At 37.2% G+C, this 19,452-nt stretch overlaps 1 protein-coding gene across 1 annotated transcript in view; it reads right to left on the bottom strand.

The window, feature by feature from the left end:
* PLEKHH2 (pleckstrin homology, MyTH4 and FERM domain containing H2) overlaps positions 1-19,452 on the bottom strand; it is a 125,442-nt gene that overhangs the window by 30,902 nt on the left and 75,088 nt on the right. The window contains 10 exon segments of the mRNA XM_021001273.2: positions 21-176; positions 4,244-4,421; positions 6,752-6,849; positions 11,058-11,173; positions 11,176-11,236; positions 12,282-12,394; positions 13,608-13,716; positions 14,407-14,586; positions 15,523-15,603; positions 18,877-19,035. Of these exon segments, the coding sequence (XP_020856932.1) occupies positions 21-176; positions 4,244-4,421; positions 6,752-6,849; positions 11,058-11,173; positions 11,176-11,236; positions 12,282-12,394; positions 13,608-13,716; positions 14,407-14,586; positions 15,523-15,603; positions 18,877-19,035 (1,251 nt within the window).

Genomic DNA, 19,452 nt, shown 5'->3' with positions numbered 1-19,452 from the left:
CCCCAATGCTTTGGCTTTACCTTGATGTTTCCTTGAAGACAGTGCTCTAAATCTTTGCCAGAAGGGTCATCTGTAAAGAGTGCGAATCCAGACTGGGCTGGCTTTCTCATTCCAGTCTCTTGATTTAGCGTATTCATAAATTCTTCCACTGTGGTAGAAGTATCAAATCCAACTACCTGAAGAGAAACAACAATCGATTCACGCAATTTGAGGTTTTCGTTTTTGTCGCTGTTAAGTCATTTCAGTAAGTGTCCAACTCTTCATGACCCCCTTTGGGTTTTTCTTGGCAAAGATGATGGAGAGGTGTGCCATTCCTTTTCCAGCTCATTTTACAGATGAGGAGCGGAGGCAAACAGGGTTAAGTGACTTGCCCAGGGTCACACATCTAGTACATGCCTGAGGCTGGATTTGATCTGAGGAAGATGAGTCTTCCTGACTCCAGGACTAGCACTCTATCCACTGTACAACCTAGCTACCCCAACTTAAGATACAGGAAAAAATAAAAATTAAGATCAACATAAAAATAAAATGGATATATATATTTATTATTGTTGTTGTTGTTAGACATCATGTTAAAGGGAACATTTATTAAGTACCTACTATGTTTCAGGCATTATGCTGAGCACTCAAATATTATCTCATTTGATCCTTATTTAAAAGTCCATTTATAGGAATATCATAGTACTTTTCAAGTAGAGAGATAATCAAATGCAATATCTACTTAGAGTATAAGCTCATTTGCAAAATAATATAGACAAAGATATTGTAAAAATGAGCAAATGTCTCAAAAATGGTGAAAAGATGCTAAGGAGCCACGCCGGAAAAACAAAGTGGGTAAAAAAACACTTATTGTTAATTGAATCTTGAGCTGGGCCCTGAACTGAGTAAGCCAACCAATATTTATGAAGTGCCTGTTCTCTTCACTGGAGGAAATCAGGTTTAATATCTGAGAAACCTCAAACTGTTCAATACTTCAAAATCTGATCTCTTTGCCACCAATATTTTTCTCCAGTGATGATATATGGCTATGAATAACAGAAAACCATTGAAAGGAGAACAAGTAACAAGTAACAAACTCCCTGAAAAGACCAAATAAATTAATGGCTTCATAAGACAGCAAGAAAAATGAGAATAAAATCAAAAGGTTGAAAAAAATAGAAGAAAATGTAAAATATCTGCCATCAAATAAAACTAGCCTACAAAATTGGTCAAGGATAGATAATTAAAGAATCATTGGAATCCCTGAAGACCATGATAAAAATAAAAAAAACAAAACAAAACAGCAAGCCTGGACACTATGTTTCAGGAAATCACAAATGAAAATGGGCCATATCTAAGAGAACTAGAGGATAAAATGTGTACAGAAACAATCTACCAATCATCCCCTGAAGGAAACCTCAAAAGGAAGAGTCCCAGCAATGTCATAGAAAAAATCCAGAGCTTACATATAAAGAAAAAATATTTCAAGCAGCCAGAAAGCATTCAAATACCAAGGAATCTTAGTAAGAATCACACAAGACCAGGAAGTTGTACTATAAACAAAAAGAGATATTGGAATATGATATCCCAAAAGGCAAAAGACAGGCTTACAACAAAGAGTAATTTCTTCTGAAAAGCTGAGTATAATCCTACAGGAGAAAAAAAAGTAAACCCTTAATGGAATAGAGGACTTTCAAGTATTCCTAATGAAAAGACCAGTGCAGAGTAAGAACTCTGAAATGCAAACATAGAAGTTAAGAGAAACCTAGAAAGGTAAATTTGTATGAACAATTGGAAGGGGATATAAAATGATGAAGTGCTAACATCTTAATAGAGTAAAAAAAAAATAAGTGTCCCTTCAAAACCTTAATGTCTTTAAAGGATAATGAAGCAGTTAAATAAGAAAAATTGAGGGCTTAAGCACTGATTGATTCTGTTCTGAGGGTTGAAGAGGAAATGTAAAGGGGAGGGTAAAGGAATACACTACTGTAGAAAGGAGGAAGAAAAGGGGGGAATATATAATTTTTCATGATCAAGGCACATAAGAAGAGAATATAAGTATCGAGGAAGAGGTGTGAGCGTGAACATCTAGGTGAACCTCACTCTTATCTGAACCACACAAAAGAGTGTTGAACATGCTTCCCCCTCCTTTCTCTCCCACCAAATTTATCAGGTGGGGATTGGGGTAGTGGTTAAAATGGAGGGAAAAAATGGAAGAGGGAAGAGTCATAAGCAGAATTAACTTACTGGTTTTTAAGGGAAGATTTGTCCCATCCCACCTTCTTCCATTGGAGGTTGGAGGTCAACATTATTTCTTGTGTATATCCCTTCTGCCCCACCCTCACTCAGGGCTGCCTTTCTCTATTGTCCTAGGCTATTGTCCTCATGGCCCAAGCTCCCACATGGTCATATGATTTCCGGTCTCACCTTTATCCTACTGTACAATATGCAAATTAAAACTTTTTGGCTTTTATTTATTTATTTTTTTGAGACTAGGTCTCCTTATCTCACCCAGGCCACTCATTGGCCTGACCCCACTACTGATTGGCACAAAAGCTTTGACCTGACCTTCCCTGTTCCCAACCTGGGCTGATTTGCCCTTCCTTAGGTAGTTTTTTGACCCCTTGGTCCCAAGGGCTCACTATGCTGGCACCAGGCCTTGAGCAGATATCCAATCAGCTCACTATAACTCAGAACTCCCCTACACAACCTATCCTAATCCTAATCCCCCTAGTAACTGGAATTACAGGTATGTGCCATTATGCTCAGCATATTTGGCTTATTTAAAAAAATGAATAATAGAGTCAAGGTATAGTTTTAAGTCAAGGGTACTGTTTTTGCCTCGGTCTATATAAGAGGATCTATAGATTTTAATGCAAGAGATCAGGGAAATGTAATTTGGAAAGTATAATGCTAACAATAATTGATAATAATATTCAGAAATATGCTATGATTTTATCTTAGAATTATTGATTTGATTTTGATGTAGTTGAAAAGTTATTTTCCTCCCCTTAGAAATACAATGGTATTGGCCAGAAAAAAAGTTCTTAGTTTCTTACACATAGGCATGCCTCAGAGATATTGTGGGTTGGGTTCCAGACTACTGCAATAAAATAATTACTGCAATGAGGAAAGTCAAACACATTTTTTTATTTCCCTGCACATATAAAAATTATGTTTATACTATACTGTAGTCTAATAAGTGTGCAATGCTATTATGTCTAAAAAGTGTACATATCTTAATGAAAAAATACCTTATTGCTAAAAAATGCTAACCATCATCTGAGCCTTCAGCAAGTCATAATCTTTTTGCCAGTGGAGGATCTTGCCTCAATGTTGATGGCTGTTGACTGATCAGGGTGGTGGTTGCTAAAGGTTGGGGTGGCTGTGGCAATTTCTTATAATAAGACAACTATGGAGTTTTCCACATCAATTGACTCTTCTCTTCATGAAAGAATTTTCTGTAGCCTGGAATACTATTTGATAGCATTTTACCCACAGTAGAACTTCTTTCAAAATTGAAGATAATCCTCTCAATACTCCTGCTGTTTTATCAACTAAGTTTATCTAACATTCTTTAATACTGTTGTGTCTCAAGGAATAGGGAGAGAGGGAGAGAGATGGGGGAGTGGCCAGTTGGTGGAGAAGTCAGAACACACACAATGTTTATTAAGTCCACCATCTTATTTGGATGTGGTACTCCAAAACAACTACAATAGAAGACAATTACAAATTATAATTATAAAACAATTACAATAGTAACAACAAAGATCACTGATCACAGATCATTATAACAGATATCATGATAATGAAAAAGTTTGAAATAATGTGAGAATTACTAAAATGTGACACAGAGACATGATGTGAGCACATGCTGTTGGAAAAACAGTGCCAATAGACTTGCTCAATGTAGGGTTGCCACAAACCTTCACGCAATTAAGTGAAATACAATAAAACAAGGTATGCCTGTAATCCTCTTTTTCTTTTTTGTATAATGAAATGCTTGTATTTGTTATAATGATTCTTAAGTTTGTAATAAAAAAGAAATTTAATTATAAAATTAATTCTACCCTCTGCTTTTTTATGCATATCACTTTTGATGGGTCTGTTTGACATCTCCTGTTTTAAGCAAAGATTTACTTTTGTGCAATCATCATTGCCAACTATTAGTTTTTATGTATTTAAATTGTTTCACTTCCCTCCAGCCCTTTGTGAATACTCATTAAGGTACATGAAAGATTTCGGAAATACTGAACTGCCCTACCTGATATATTCCATTCATGAAGTGTACTGGGATACTGAAGGGCAGTGAATGATGGTAAGGATTTCGAAGAAGGGTTGAAAGAATTTCCATTCTGGAGGGTCTTGCTTCTCTATCTCCATTTTGTTGAGTTCTCTCTACACATCGCTGGCAGTAAATAGCATATTTCCCAAATTCTGTCCTGTAACATGAATAGGGAAAAAAATAAAAGAAAAAGAATCTAAGAAAAGGAAATGGTCTAAGACTAAATTTAAGTAAGATCATCTAGTGGTTCTCAAAATTATTTTGTCTCAAGACTCCTTCATACTCTTAAAAATTAATGAGGACTATCATCTCCCAAAGAACTTTTATTTATTTGCTTATATGTATTGATATTTAATTAGAAATGAAAACATTTTAGTATTAGTATGAAAGTAGTTTTTACCTCAAGAACCCCCTAGAAAGGTCTTGGGCACCTTTAAAAGTCCCTGGACCATACTGGCCTTAATGTACAAACACTGAGGAATCCTTCCTTAGACCTAAGTCATCTTAAAACTTTCTATGCTTCTTTGATAGACGTTTTCATTTTGAATAATGCAGATTCCAATAAACTAAGATAGCATTCACCAAACTCTCTCTTTTTAACACTTTAAGGAGCAAAATTCTCTCAAATACAGGTCCCTTTTCACTATCATTGTTTGGTCATTTTCAGTCATGTCCCACTCTTCATTTGGGGTTTTCTTGGCAAAGAAATTGAAGTGGTTTGCCATTTCCTTCTCCAGATCATTTTACAGATGAGGAACTGAGGCAAACAGGGTTTAAATGACTTACCCAGGGTAACACAGCTAGGAAGTGTCTGAGGCCAGATTTGAACTCAGGAAGATAAGTCCTCCTGACTCCAGGACTGGCATTCTACCCACTGCATCACCTAGCTACCTCACTATCTCTTACTATCATCCCCCCCCCATATAGTATATATGCATTTAGATACATATTTTGGGTAGGAAAATCTCTAGCAAACTTACTTCCTTTATCTCTATTATTTTATTATTAACTCCAAACTGACTTTAATATAACTATTACAAAACTATTTTAAGAAATTATATAAATACCATTTTATAAATGAATAAAAAGTAAATAATCACAATAGTATCAGGAATATATAATTTTAGTGGAGAATAGCATGAAGAACAGTAGTGTGGGATAACAGAAAAGGCATGGAATCTGAAATCAGGAGAGCTGGGACTTGAATGTCAGTTCTATCACTAACTTTGTATCAAAAAAGTCACTTCTCTTAGGGCCTCAGTTTCATCATTTGCAAAATGAGATTAATAACACCTGAGCTCTCTCCTTCACATGAGGGGAAGTGTTTGTAAACTACAGCACCATACAAAGGTAACTGATAACTATTTTTGTGACTTCAAATGAACAAAATGCTACTAAGCCAAAGTAGATGTTGGACATTGATCTTAGTATCTCATTTTTAAAAAAAATTCTAACTCTGTTGACGAAGCTAAGTTTAAGACCTAACCTTTCAATCTATGCCCAAAGATTCATCGATGCCCTCTGTGTGGGGATCAGGCCCTTTGGCCTCCTGGGTAAGTCCCTATCTGTGCTGGGGCTCCCTCAAGTCAGCACAATCTAGTCAGATTATCATCTGTCAGAGAATCAGAGATTCTCAGAGTTGGAAGGAACCTTAGAAGCCATCAAAACCAATGCGGGGATGAAAAATAAATTCCCCTCTACAATATTTCCAATAAGTGGTCATCTATGCTTCGCCTGAAGATTGTTAGTAAGGAGGAAGTCCAGCACCTCTTTAAAACAATAACAACTACAATAACCCCTTGACCTCTTTAGGCAGTCCATTCCATTTTTGGATAGCTAAGTGCATAGAGTGCCAGGCCTAAAGTCAGGAAGACTCATCTTCCTGAATTCAAATCTGGCCTCAGACACTCACTACCTGTGTGACCCTGGGCAAGTCATTTAACCCTCTTTGCCTCAGTTTCTTCATCTGTTAAATGAGCTGGAGAAGGAAATGGCAAATTCTTTCACTATCTTTGCCAAGAAAACCCCAAATGGGGGTCACAAAAAGTTGGACTTTCTATTGAGAAAGACTCAACAACAAATTGTAAGAAAGTTGTTTTTTTACCTTAATATCATGACCAAGATATTCAGGTGCACATTCTCCTTTGAGGCCTAGAATATCACTCTAACTAAGCTTTCAAGTTCTTTTACCTGGGGATTGATGTACTGATTGAGTGGATTCTTAACCTTAAACCTTTTTTTTTTAATAATAACCCAGCACCAAGGAAATTAGGAAAAAAACCATAGAAAATATAGCTCCCCGCTCTGAGTGAACTTTGGGATCTGTATCATCAGGGTCAGTTAATTTCCAGTACGAGGCCATTCTACCTATAGAAAAGAAGATTTCTGCTAACTTTTCAAGTATTTCAAGGACTGTCTTGAGGAAGAGGGAATAGCCATGTTCAAAACTAAGAGTTTGGGGTCATCATTGGGTTGGCCAATGCCTACTTTGAATCAGCATTCCTCTTCAGGTGAAGCTTCAGGAGCCAAAGGAATGGATGTTGGGGAAGAAAGAGTCCAACACAGAGAGCCAAGAGCTGCCACCCCTGGACCAAAAACAAAAAAAAAAGTCATCACTGGAGAAAACTACTCTTGATGTGTTCAGGCTCAGGTTTGTAAGACGTTAATAAATCAAAACATAGGAAACAATGTACTGGATCAGACCAGGACTCATTCAACTCAGTAATGCATATCTGACAGGAAAAAAGGAATTTTTATGCAATGAGATTGAAGAGAGCATGTGCAGAGGGGACCTTCTTGCTCCCTGCCACACACATGTGCATGACTCCACACTGGGGAAGGATTCCTGTTTTGAGATAATCAGACCTTATCAGATGCTGAGCAGGTCAGGGAGATGACTCCATGGATCTTTAAAAATAGAAGGGGCTCTGCCCCCGACTTTCTCCTGTTTTGACCCTCCAGATGGCATCATATAGTGCGGGGATTTAGGAGGGGAAGAAGAGTTCTCCCCAACCTCCCACCTTGGCTACCATGCAGCCATAAGTACATGGCAGCTAAAGCCCCTACTCTGTCTTGGAGAATCTGATTCTGAGTTTTGGGCTGCCTCCTCTGTGGTTCTTCTTTCCTGATCTTAAGTGGACAAATATTGATCTGATACAGATGTGTCCGGCTTGGAGGCCACTTTGTCAGCTTGAGAGGCTGGGAGATACTGGTTCTTCAGTTTGGTGCTGGCTGAACTTTGGAAGGAGTCCCTGACAAACTGCTTCAGGACTATGGAAGAGAAGATGGCCTTTAGCTGGGTGATACACCTAGTCCATGATCTGGCTTTCCAGAAGACATGAACTCTCAGGTAGACAGTGCAGAACCAAGGTGAAACGTAAAATGTCTAACCCATAGTCCTACAATCCACTTCAAGTTTAGAGGACTTTAAGAATCAACACCCTGAGCTGTATCAAAGTATTTTATTGCACTCTTCAGATCTTTCTACAACTATCCTGGGCACCCACATGGAAGATCTGCTTAAAGTTCAGGTTTGAATTCATGTCGTCCCCAAAGGAGGCAGTAGAAAAGTAGTCAATGTGCAACATGAATCAGAAATGGGATAGTTATCTAATTTCTACACACATAAGAAATGCTGAACATGAAACACTCACAAGCACCCAAGGGCAACAACAGGAAACTTGAACCAAATAAGTATAACTATTGTCACACCCTACTAGGATGCTGATATTTAAAGGCATCCAACATGAAACAGTTTGCAAGATTGTGGATTAGGCATTTTACACTTTTCCCCAGCTCCATATTGTCTTCCTCTGAGAGTCAATATTTGTCCTCCCAATAACAGGAAAGAACACGTACAGGAAAGGCAACCCCAAATAAAAGACCAAGTTCACCTTGGCAGAGCATGAGACTTTGGCTGCCATGTTTTCACTGCTGTGTAGTTTTGAGGGTGAGGAGGAGGGGGAAGGGCTCATCCTTCACACCCCTTATGGGAAATTCCAGAGCTATATGATGCCACCTAGAAGGTCAACAGAAGACAGAACTATATGCACTCACTTCGTTTTTGAAAAACAATTATTTTTTCCAATGAACAAAAATCTACTTTCCCTCTCTCCTCCTCCCTTTCTTCACAAGTGAGAAAGAAAAAGTATACATTTTAACATCACATGTCGTTAATTAACACAAATTTCTGCACTGCTCATATCCCCCCTCCAAAGTCTCATTCTAAGTCCTTGACCACTCCATCAGGAGATGGGCAGCAGCATTCATCACGAGAATTCTGGAATCGAGGCTGGTTATTACACTGATCAGTTCCCAAGTCCTTCAAAGTTGTTTATCCTTACAATATTGTTATCATTTTATAGATCAGGGGTGGGGAAGCCACAACCCTTAAGGATTTGTTCTGTGAAGTTTGGATTCAGTCAAAGGGCTGCACTTGAGGACCTAGAGGACCATGAGGACCACATGTGGCCTCAAGACTGCAGGTTCCTCTTGATTCTGCTTATTTCACTCTGTATCAGTTCATACAACTCTTCCCATGTTTCTCTGAAGCCACCCCACTATTTCTTATAACACAATAGGATTCCATCACTTTCATATATCATATGTTATATAGCCATTCCTTAATTGGGGGCACCGTCTCAGTTTCCAATTCTTTGCCATTGCAAAAAAGAATGCTATAAATACTTTTGTACATCACTGGAGTTTATTTTGCTTAGGAACAATTCCTCCTTGAATCTATCCTCCCTCAAATTCAATCAGTCAATATTGATTAATTGCCTACTATGTGCCAGGCACCATGCTAAGTGCTGGGGATATAAAATGAAGCAAAAGACAGTCCTTGCCCTAAAGGAACTTATAATCTCATTCTGATCAGCAAGACGACCAGCCACAGCCCAACAAATAGAAAGCAAGCTATATACAAGATAAACAGAAAATAATTAACAGAGGGAAGGCACTAGAATTAATCAAGGTTAAAGAAGGCTTCTAGTAAAAGATGGGATTTTAGTTGGGATTTAAAGGAAGTAAGGGAGGTCAGTAGGCAGAGCCCTTGGGGACCTTCTCTCTTCTCCTTCCTGTTTCCCTATTGAATGAAATGGATTTTGTACGTGTGTATATGTGTGTGTGTGTGTGTGTGTGTGTGTGTGTGTGTGTGTGTGTATTCTTTCCTCCTTTGAACAGTTCAGATAAGAGTAAATTTAAAGGGTCACCTCCTTTTTTAAAGTTTGCTTAGTACAGTGCCTGGCACATAGTAGGTGCTTAATAAATATCGATTGCTTGAAGTTCTACAGAATCATCAACTCTTCTTGCTCTACAGTCAATAAGGGGGTTGCCTCATCATTACAAAGCACTGATCCCCTTCAGCACTGAGTCACCCACACATAGTCAGGTGGAAGAAGAAAGGTCAGTGACCTGTGCATGCTCTATTCAACCCCTAGTTACATTTTAAAACTTAGGTTGACCTATATGCCTACCAGTAGAATGCACTTTGCTTGATAAATTTCCAGAAAGTGCCAATATTCCTAAAAAAGTAGAGTACAACATGCCATCTTTAGACAAGACCTAGAAACTACTTAGAAGTTGGAAGCAATTTAAAAGCAAGTTTCATTAAAAAATAATAAAAAAGGACAACCATGGCTGGCAAAATATAAGTTATGTGTGTGGAGTTAGTGGAAAACAGGAAAAGGAAGATGAAAGAAAGATCTTTAATCTTTAGGGCCAAAACTCTCCAAAGAATCTGTGGTCTTGCTGACGCTCCCTTCATGGGTACAGAGTACACCCACACATTCTTGCCTTCTCACCCTCTGCGCTGCATCTCCATGTTCTGCCACAGATCTTTCACAGGGAGTCAACTCATTTTATTGAAGGCTGACCTCTAGCATTTTTTTCTTTTAAAAGATTAACAATATTTTTTGATTATGGGTAATTTGAATGATCTTGGACTGTAATTTTTCTTTGCTATTAAGAGTTGACTTTTTCTCCTGTCTATTGCTGAATGAATCAATAACTCCTACAAAAAAATGACATCTTGTAGGATTCTTCTCTGAGAAGAAGGAATTCTCAAAAATCTCAGAAGGTTAAAAAAAGTCTTTTAGCAAACAACGACAACAAAATCTAATAAAACTGCAAATTACAGCCTCTGAATGCTGGATTAAAATAGAGATGCTAAGTGTGAGGGTTGAGTCAAATATTCCTCTGTACCTACTTAGATAATTAGGTCATAAAATTGGTAGAAACCTTAGAGATTATATAATTTAACCCATTTACTTTATAAAGGAGGAAACTGAGGTCAAGGTCCAGAAAGGCTTGGAAACCAGGTCTTTTGACTTACAAATACAACACAAACACAAATATTTGTTCTACGTAACATACTTGAACTTCAGTCCTTTCTTACTGTTGATGCACGTTATTGTTTTCATTATTGGGGTGTCATAAATGACAGTTAAGGCATTTTCAGTAAAAGTATACAAGGACTTTGGATTCACCTTGTCTGTCCTTCTACACAGAATGAATCAATTTGCAATAAGAGTAGTTTGGAGATGAAGGAAAAAAGGAAGTATTTACAAAGCAGTGTCCTGGGAATTGGAACAAGGAACTAGTGTCCAGAAGGGTTTCAGAGATTTAAATATAAAAGATGACATATTGGTCAGTATCATTTAAAAAAATGAACAGTTGATCATATCCTAGCATTTTATTGAACAGTATTAAAAACAATGATGCTTAATTAAGAAAGCTGTTTTGTAGTCCTAATTACTTTTGTATGTGTTCACAAAACTAAAAGAATCAGAGGCACCTGCAATGGCCCAGGTTGATTCTGTACTTGTCTTCGTCTTGTCTGTTTAATGAGTTGACAACAAATTTCATTCTGTAGTTCAGGGTGTGTGAGGCAGATCTGCAAAGCACTCTGGCCAAAGATATGTGGTAATCGATAGCAGGTGAGTCAACAGCAGCATTTATAAAGAGCTGGCATGTCTGTATATGAATAAAAGCAAAGACCTTTTATTTGAAGTATGAATTAAATTGCATTCTCCAGTAATGACATTAATTTGACTTAGGTCTTGATAGCAATTTCCCTTTTTTTTTTTTTAGCTAAAATAACCATTATGTCCCAAGTTAAAAAGGAGGCAATGGAGTGATTAAGTAGTTTGCTCAAGACCTTTTCGTTTCAACTCAGTGTAACTTCAGTCTTAAGTCCTTTCAGTATAAATAGTCCTATCACATTATTTTCATAATTTAAAGGCATAAAATACAACATAACAATGATTTTGTAAATCACTCAGTATATTTATGAATAGCTGAAAGTGCTAATGTAAATTAAGTTGAGATGGAAAGTTTCTTAAGAGTTCTATTCCAATCACATGCCTTCAGACAGAGCTACACTAGACCATCATAGGAAAAAAAAATCATCACTATGTTGTGAAAATTATAGACATTATTTTTGAAATGTAAGGGGAGAATAGGAAGGAGAAGTTTCTTTATTATGTTAAGATATGTTTGGGAAATAAGGTCTTCTCTGGTAACCCAGTGCAATGTTTAATATCTCTGATATAAAATTACCTTATAGCTAATGTAAATTCCTCATTCTGGAGTTGAAGTAATTTATTTTGCTCCATCCTCAGCAGGGAGGAGTAACATGGTCTATCAATGAGCATTTTAAATACTTAAAGGCCCATTAAAGCCACCCTTTGGATTTACCCAGGGACAGTTCCTAACACTTTCCCAAAGTTTTTTCCAATCGTTAAGTCATCTATTTGAACTTATTTTCTATGATTTTCATGTCTCTCAAGTTTTATCTATTTATCTATCTATCTATCTATCTATCTATCTATCTATCTATCTATCTATATCTCAGAAAAGGACAGAGCTTCTATATATAGGTAACTTCAAGGCTCTCATTGACAATAATATATTTCTGGTATGCTGTTTCTTTTCTGATTTAGATTTTTTTTGTTTTAACAATGCTTACTACCCTTACCTCCCACCACCCCCACCCCCTGGGTGGGGGGCAGGATTTTACCTTAAATAATTTAATAGCTTCAGTCTGCAGAGCTTCCGAAGGCAGTGTTGTCAGGGGAGAACTGATTCCTTCTTTGCTATGACACAGGGCGGGGTGTCTCCATATCTGAGAAGCTGACCACAGAATAAAGTACTTAATTAAAAGAGGGACTCACTGATCTTATCTTTGACTAAATCAACCTTTCAAAGAGGTTTGGCTCACTCAAGCCCTGCCTTCACTATCAAATGGAACAGATCAAGAAAAATTTGAGTAGGAAAAGAATGACTTTTTTTTTTTTAAGTAAAGCCAGGGGTAACTGGGATCTAAGCAGAAGGCAAAAGACCAATCAGATTTCAGGAACATGTACATTTTTTGAAGGCAGAGACTTTTTCACTTGGTCTCAGTAACCCAGTGCCTAAGACAGGGTTGTTGTTCAGTCATTTCAGCTATGTCCAACTTTTTGTGACTCCATTCAGAGTTTTCTTGGCAAAGAGTAGTTTGCCATTTCCTTCTCCAGCTCATTTGGCAGATGAGGAAACTGAGGCAGGCAAGGTTAAGTGACTTGCCTAATAAGTATCTGAGGCCAGATTTGAACTCAGGAAAATGAGTCTTCCTGACTCCAGGCCCAGTGCCACCTAGCTGCCCATATTATATTAAATATTAAATTAATATAGTCAATATCAGGTAAGCATTTGGAAAACTACCTCTGTGCATTTGTGGATTCCATCCCCTGTACCTGGAACATCCTCTGCTCTACCATATATTTATCTTCACCAGATGAAATCGTACTTTTGTCCTTCAAGCTATAGCTCAAACGCCTTCTGTGATCCTCCTTTTCCTCCCATAAATAATCACTCTTTCCTTGTAAATCTTGCAAAACTTTGTGCCTCTCCTACATAATTGCCACATTCTAGTTTGTACTACAATTATTTAAGTACATGTTTTATATCTGTTCCTAGACTATAACCTTCTTAAGGGCAGGGACCAGGCCTTATTTATCTTTTTTTTTTTATCAATCAACAAGAATTTATTAAATAGCTATGATGTAACACACATTGTACAAGGTACTAGGGGATACAACAGAAAATGAAACAATCCCTCCTCCTTATTTATCTTTCTATCACCAACAGCACACTGCATAATGTTTTGGATATAGTAAGCACTGAGCAAATGTTTAACAAATTTCCACTTCCGTGTAACCATATACATATTTGCTGCATTTCTTAGTTCTATAATTAGAACTCGGGTACAGAAAGAGATTGTGAAAAGTTGACTATAACTCTCTAGGGATACATTTCTACTTCCAGTAATTGGTAAACCCTGTTTAGGAAATGAAGAAACACTTACTGGGTTCCCCTTCTATATTAAGCAGTTTGCAAACCAGCTGTTCAAATTCTGATCCAACGTTTACATTGGTGCTTCCAGCTGCAACAGTTAGATGATAAAGCCAAGTGTCCTTAAAAACAGATTATAAGAATAACTAAGAAACCAAGAATTATTTTCAATTATTTGAGAAAATCTAATTTAACATGAACAAATCAAGACTTTGGGCTGGAAAACTTTTACATTTTCAAAATCATGGAGTCATTCCAGTTAGGCTGAGTCTGAATTATGCCTATGTGCCTAAATCCTGACTGGCATCACCCTCTTTATCTTCTACAGACATTTCTCATCACAGCGTGACCAAATTATGGAGTGCATCAAGATGGTGGGTGGAAGCTGTCTCTAAGAGACTAAAATAAATGAAAACAGTTCGTTTTCAATTACATTAGACAAAAACTTTTACTAGGTCACTGAACATAGCAGGGATATGACAAAAACCTTTAGTTGTCTAGAAATCTTTCCCTGTGAGAGATGTGACATCCCATAACCACTGAATAGTTTCAATGTGAGGGCTCTTGACCATCTTTCTCTTCTAAATTAAGCCTCTGGGAACATTCAGCAACAGAACTGAAAATGACATATCAAACAAAAGCCATGGGCCTACATCCAAATGCGGGAAAAAATTCATAAAAAACGGAACTGAAAATAACTGATAACAAATGTTCCCTTCCTTATTTCCCTGTGAATGCTTTGAAAAATTGTTAATAATAGTGAATAAGCGTCTGTCTAAATCAATTTAATAAAAAAAAATTTTTCTTGTCACCTTTTCATGCTTGGATCCAATCAGAAGGTAGGTTGGTCCTTGCTCTTTGGGATGGATAACAATGGTATAATGTGTAGATAACAGACTGCGACCACTGGCCTCATAATCTTCATCAGAATCACAAGATCTGTCAACTTCGTCAACTTTAGCCTCCCAAAGTTTGATCTGGCCTAAAGGAAACTGAAGCAAACATCAGTAATGGTGAGAAAGCCACTTTCTAAATTATTTTCCTGCTTGAATTTTTCAGACCAAACACTGTCTACTCAGTTCATTGACCTTATATCAGTTCTGAAAACAAAAAAATGAACGATAATAATGTCCATTCTAGAGCCATAAAACAGAGTAAGGTTAATTAGTTCACAAGGGACTACTCAGTCACAGACTGGGTATTCTCTAAGAATACTACATCAAAAATTTTCAAAAAGCCACTAGATCCAAATCATCTTTGGATCTAGAGGTGACATAAAGTGCCCATAAATGGTAACTGGGTACATGTATAATCTTGGAGACCTTACATCTGGTTACTGTAATACTGACATGCAAGAACTCTGGAACTTCTCCCAAGATGTAATCTTCCATTTCTTATACCTTCAATACCTTTCAATCGAACATATTAGACCCCATCCTATCAGACCATATCAGAACCCCAACCTTGACCCACCATACAACTCTGTCTACCCTCATCTGTAAAATGGGGATAATAATAGCACCTACTTCCTAGGGCTGATCAGATGAGTGCCTAACGTGCTTAGCACAGTGCCTGGCACATAAAAGCACTCTATAAATGTTACTTATTATTAATACTATATTTCCCAGAAGATCTTTAACATGATTTGGATATTGCTGGATCCTGGGGAGACCATAGAAAAGTAATAGGTGGTGCAAGAAGCCTCTTTCTTCTGGGCTAAGATGAATTATTAAACATTATTAGGGCAAAAAGAATCAAGATCTCTGTGTGCCACTTGAAAATACATATTATGTTTCAAACAAAACTTTAATATAATTCAAAGTTAATAAGTTAAAACTATTAATAAGACTATTAACAACAGTGAAAAAAATTTCAGTTATAATTTTTAAGTGCTCTAAGTAGCCTGTTGGTTAAGAACACATACATACCTTATCTTCTTGACTACGAAAATAGTATAATGTTTTTCCTATGAGTGTACACCAAACTCTCTTAGAGTAGCCATGTTTCACCTGTAATTATATTATGAAGAATTAAAAATTAGTCTCAGAAATCTGTTACCTCAAAGTACATCTTCCCTATTCTAATTTCAAATGTATATATGGAATCCAAGATTACCCTGTTTGACCAGGGTACATGTGCTTTGTAATTGGTATTCCAAAACACTTAATATTAATTCCAAACATTGCTTTAAAAATACCTGTAGCACAAATCTTTAAAAATATCTATAGCAATTTTTAGTAGAATAGTAAAAAGGCTTTTTGTGAACATAAGGAAGAGAATATTCTAAATAATATGTGCACATATTATCCAAGACTACTATTACTTTATTACATATGCATGCTTTGGGGAGAAATACTTTACCAAATTCTATATTAATAATTGAGTATATTTCTTATCTGACGTATTCATAAAAGTCACAGGCTAATAGTTGATAAGGTAATTTACACTTCGGTGATATTAACAAAAGAAAGCAAAATAGACAATTAAACTCACAAATATGGTTATCCTTTCCTCATTTAAACCCATAGTTACACAAACAAATAGTTCATCTACTTAAAAGTTTGATGGATTGGAGTACTGCTTGGGTGGGGAAATGCTTCATTTGTTTTGTGTTTGTTTTATTAAGCTTGGAAACATATTTTTATAGATGTACCCTCATGACTTTTGGTGGATTTTAGTAAGTCATTGCATAGAAATAAACTTTATGGAGTGCTCTGATAATACTGGCATAATATGTGGCTGTAGCCTCTGAGGCCTTGAAATGAACAACGATTCTAATAGCTCACATTTATGTAGCACGTTAAAGTTTGCAAAGCCCTTTACATGTATTATTTCATATCATAGAAATCTTATAAGGAGGTGCTATTACTATCATCTTCCTTTTACAGGTGAGGAAACTGAGGCTTATAGACGCTAAGAGATATGACCAAGATCACAAAGCTAGTGGGTGTTGGAGGCCAGATTTGAACCCAAGTCCTCCTGTCTCCACGTCCAGAGCTGTATCTATTAGGTGGGCATGCTGACTGTTCATTAAAGTGAAATAATATAAATTCTTTAGCAAAATTATAAATTGAGAAATATCAAACAAAATAAGGAGAACATTCTAAGTAATTACAAATCATAATATCAATTTATACAAAAGCTGGCAATATTGTCAAGAAAAACAACATTAAAAACCATTGAAATTCTGATCACTGCAATGGACAACCACATCTCCAGAGCATAAAGCATGCTACCCATGTCCTAACAGAGGTAAAGAAAGAGACAAACCTTTCTGGACACATCCACTGTATGTATTCATTTTGCTGACTATGTTTATTTCTTACAAAAGCTTTTTTCTTTCTTTCAGTTTTTAATGGTGATGAAGGGTTAGGGAGAGAGTTGGGAGGGAGAATTAGCAATAGTGATACTGAAAAAGGGGGCCATTCAAACATTTTCTATTAAAAAAATACAAAGGAACTGGATAATATTATATAAGCAATAGCCTAATTTCTTACTTTTTTAAGTTTCAGCATAAGTTTAAACAATGAAACAGGTATAATTTTGGAAGAATTTCCCTAAAGATAAGAGATAATCCCAAAGCTCACGACCTTGCATAGCTCAATAGTTAAAAGAACAATTTGATTTTTTCTTTTAAAAAAGTTTCTTTCCTAGGCATTAATGCACCCAGTGTAGCTGACAATAACTCGAACCAAATTAGTTAACTAGCAACATTTACCTTTAAATCCCCACACACATTAATTTTATACACTTGTTATTTTGACAACTTAAAAAGCCTTCTCCCCCAATTCATTAGAATATTATATATATAGCAGCAGCTCAAATAATCTACAGATAAACTCTGAGCAAGTAACTAAATCTAAAATAACTGCAGGCAAAGTTTTTCACTCAAAAAATCACTGACTTCAGTGATATGCGAATGGACAGGGTTTTTCTAAGTAACAGGAAGAAAAGAAACTTAATCTTCATGTCTTCAATCACTTAGCATTTTTGTTGTTTAGTCAATTAGTTCTGTCTGACTCTTTATGACCCCATTTGGGGGTTTTCTTGGCAGAGATACTGGAGTGGTTGGCCATGTTCTTCTCTAGCTCATTTTACAGATGAAGAAACTAAAGCAAGCTGGGTTAAGTGACTTGTTCAGGTTCACACAGCTAGTAAGTATACTAGTAAGCTAGTAAGTTAAGGCCACATTCAAACTCAGGATTCTCTTGGCTCCAGAGCTGGTACTCTATCCATTGCACTGTCCCTCAATTTAGTCACCCGATAATCATATCAAATTATTCCAATTAAAAATGCGCAAAAGAATTTGCATGCACAATTGCTGCTTGGAATGCGGAAGAGAACACAGAAATATAACAACCTGAGCCCAAAATTGGAAGAGTAGTGTCATTTAGGGAAATAAAGAGCCATCCAAGGTAGGGGTATTTAACATGTAGCCCAAGGGTCACATTCTACCTTTGACAGCACCATGTAGAAGTATGAAGAATAAAAATAAAATCAAATTTTTATGAAATATCTTGATGCTGCAATAAAAAAAAGCAACATTATGTCCTTTGGAAGCCCTAAAATGATATTGCTACAATAGAGATAAGAGGCCACGTAGCCAAAAAGGATGGAGGGCTGCTCTTGAAGGAAGGGAGATCTGGTTTCAAATGTGACCTCTGATACAGCCTAGCTGTGCAGCCATGGGCAAATCACTGAACCTTTCAGTGTGCCAGGCTGAGACTGTGTAAATCAGGAGAAGCTGCTGATGCTGTGTCAGTGAAGAAAGTTCCTACGATGGTAGCTTCCCACATCAATAAAATCACAGGTCTGGACCAAAAAAGAAATAAAACTACGTGTTGGTGTACTAACTAAGCAGTCAGTCAGTAAACGAGCATTATTAAACACCTACTATGTGCCAGCCACTATGTGCTGGGGACACAAAGACAAGCAAAAACCAGCGGCTGCCCCCAAGGAGCTTACAGTCTAATGTCTAATGCAAACTCCCATCGCATCCAGGGCCATCTCCAGCCATCCTGATGTATATCGAGGCACTGGACCCAGATGGCTCTAAAAGAGAAAGTGAGGCTGGTGACTTTGCATGGCCCTCCCTCACTTAAATCCGATTCACTTGCATGTCATGGTCCTCTTCAAGAACGAGGCAACACAACGACAATGCAAACAACTATGGACAAGCAAGCTATATACAGGCTAAAGTAGACCCAAGGACAGAGGGAAGGCAGGGCACACGTTTGTGCACAATGATCATTTCTGAGAAATTCAGTGTCCTCAGATCCTACCTTGGTAAGCAACCCCTTGACTGTTGGTTTTCCATCAGGTTGGAGGAAAAGAGGATTGGCAGCTTGGACTCGAAGGACGTTCTGTAAGACTTTAATCCATTCCTCTAGTATATTGGGAGAATCTGCAGTCAGGTAGTAGGTGCGTTTCTCAGTAGTCAACTAGAATGGGAGAATAAAGTAAGTCTTGAGAAATGCTGTAGGATTTCTTTATTTCTTTCTACATCCAGTCATTAAACCCAATCGCTTCACATGGAAGCAAACTTGCTTCTCTACACCTTGCCTTTGAGGCTAAGAGCAATATGCAAGAAAGGCCTTTTCTGATTTGCCCAGATGTCAATTCTCCCTCCCTGTACCCCTAACCACTGTGTGCTTTTAAAAATAGAATCTGTATTTAATACTTTGTGAACATTTTGAAAAGTGGTGTGTTTCATTGAATAGGGTGCTGGCCTGGGTTCTGGTCTAGTCTCTGACACATATTAGCTATGTGATCCTGGGCAAATCACTTGACTTCTCAGCCCCTGACAGCTCTCTAAGACCATATATTGCATAGAAGGTAGTGACATGCTTTGGTACTGG

This window comes from Phascolarctos cinereus, unplaced genomic scaffold (assembly GCF_003287225.1).
Source record: "Phascolarctos cinereus isolate Bilbo 61053 unplaced genomic scaffold, phaCin_HiC Scaffold_2;HRSCAF=192, whole genome shotgun sequence".
Classification (NCBI taxonomy): Eukaryota; Metazoa; Chordata; class Mammalia; order Diprotodontia; family Phascolarctidae; genus Phascolarctos; species Phascolarctos cinereus.
Note: the sequence above shows the minus strand (reverse complement) of the source record. Positions and strands in the feature narration are given on the sequence as shown.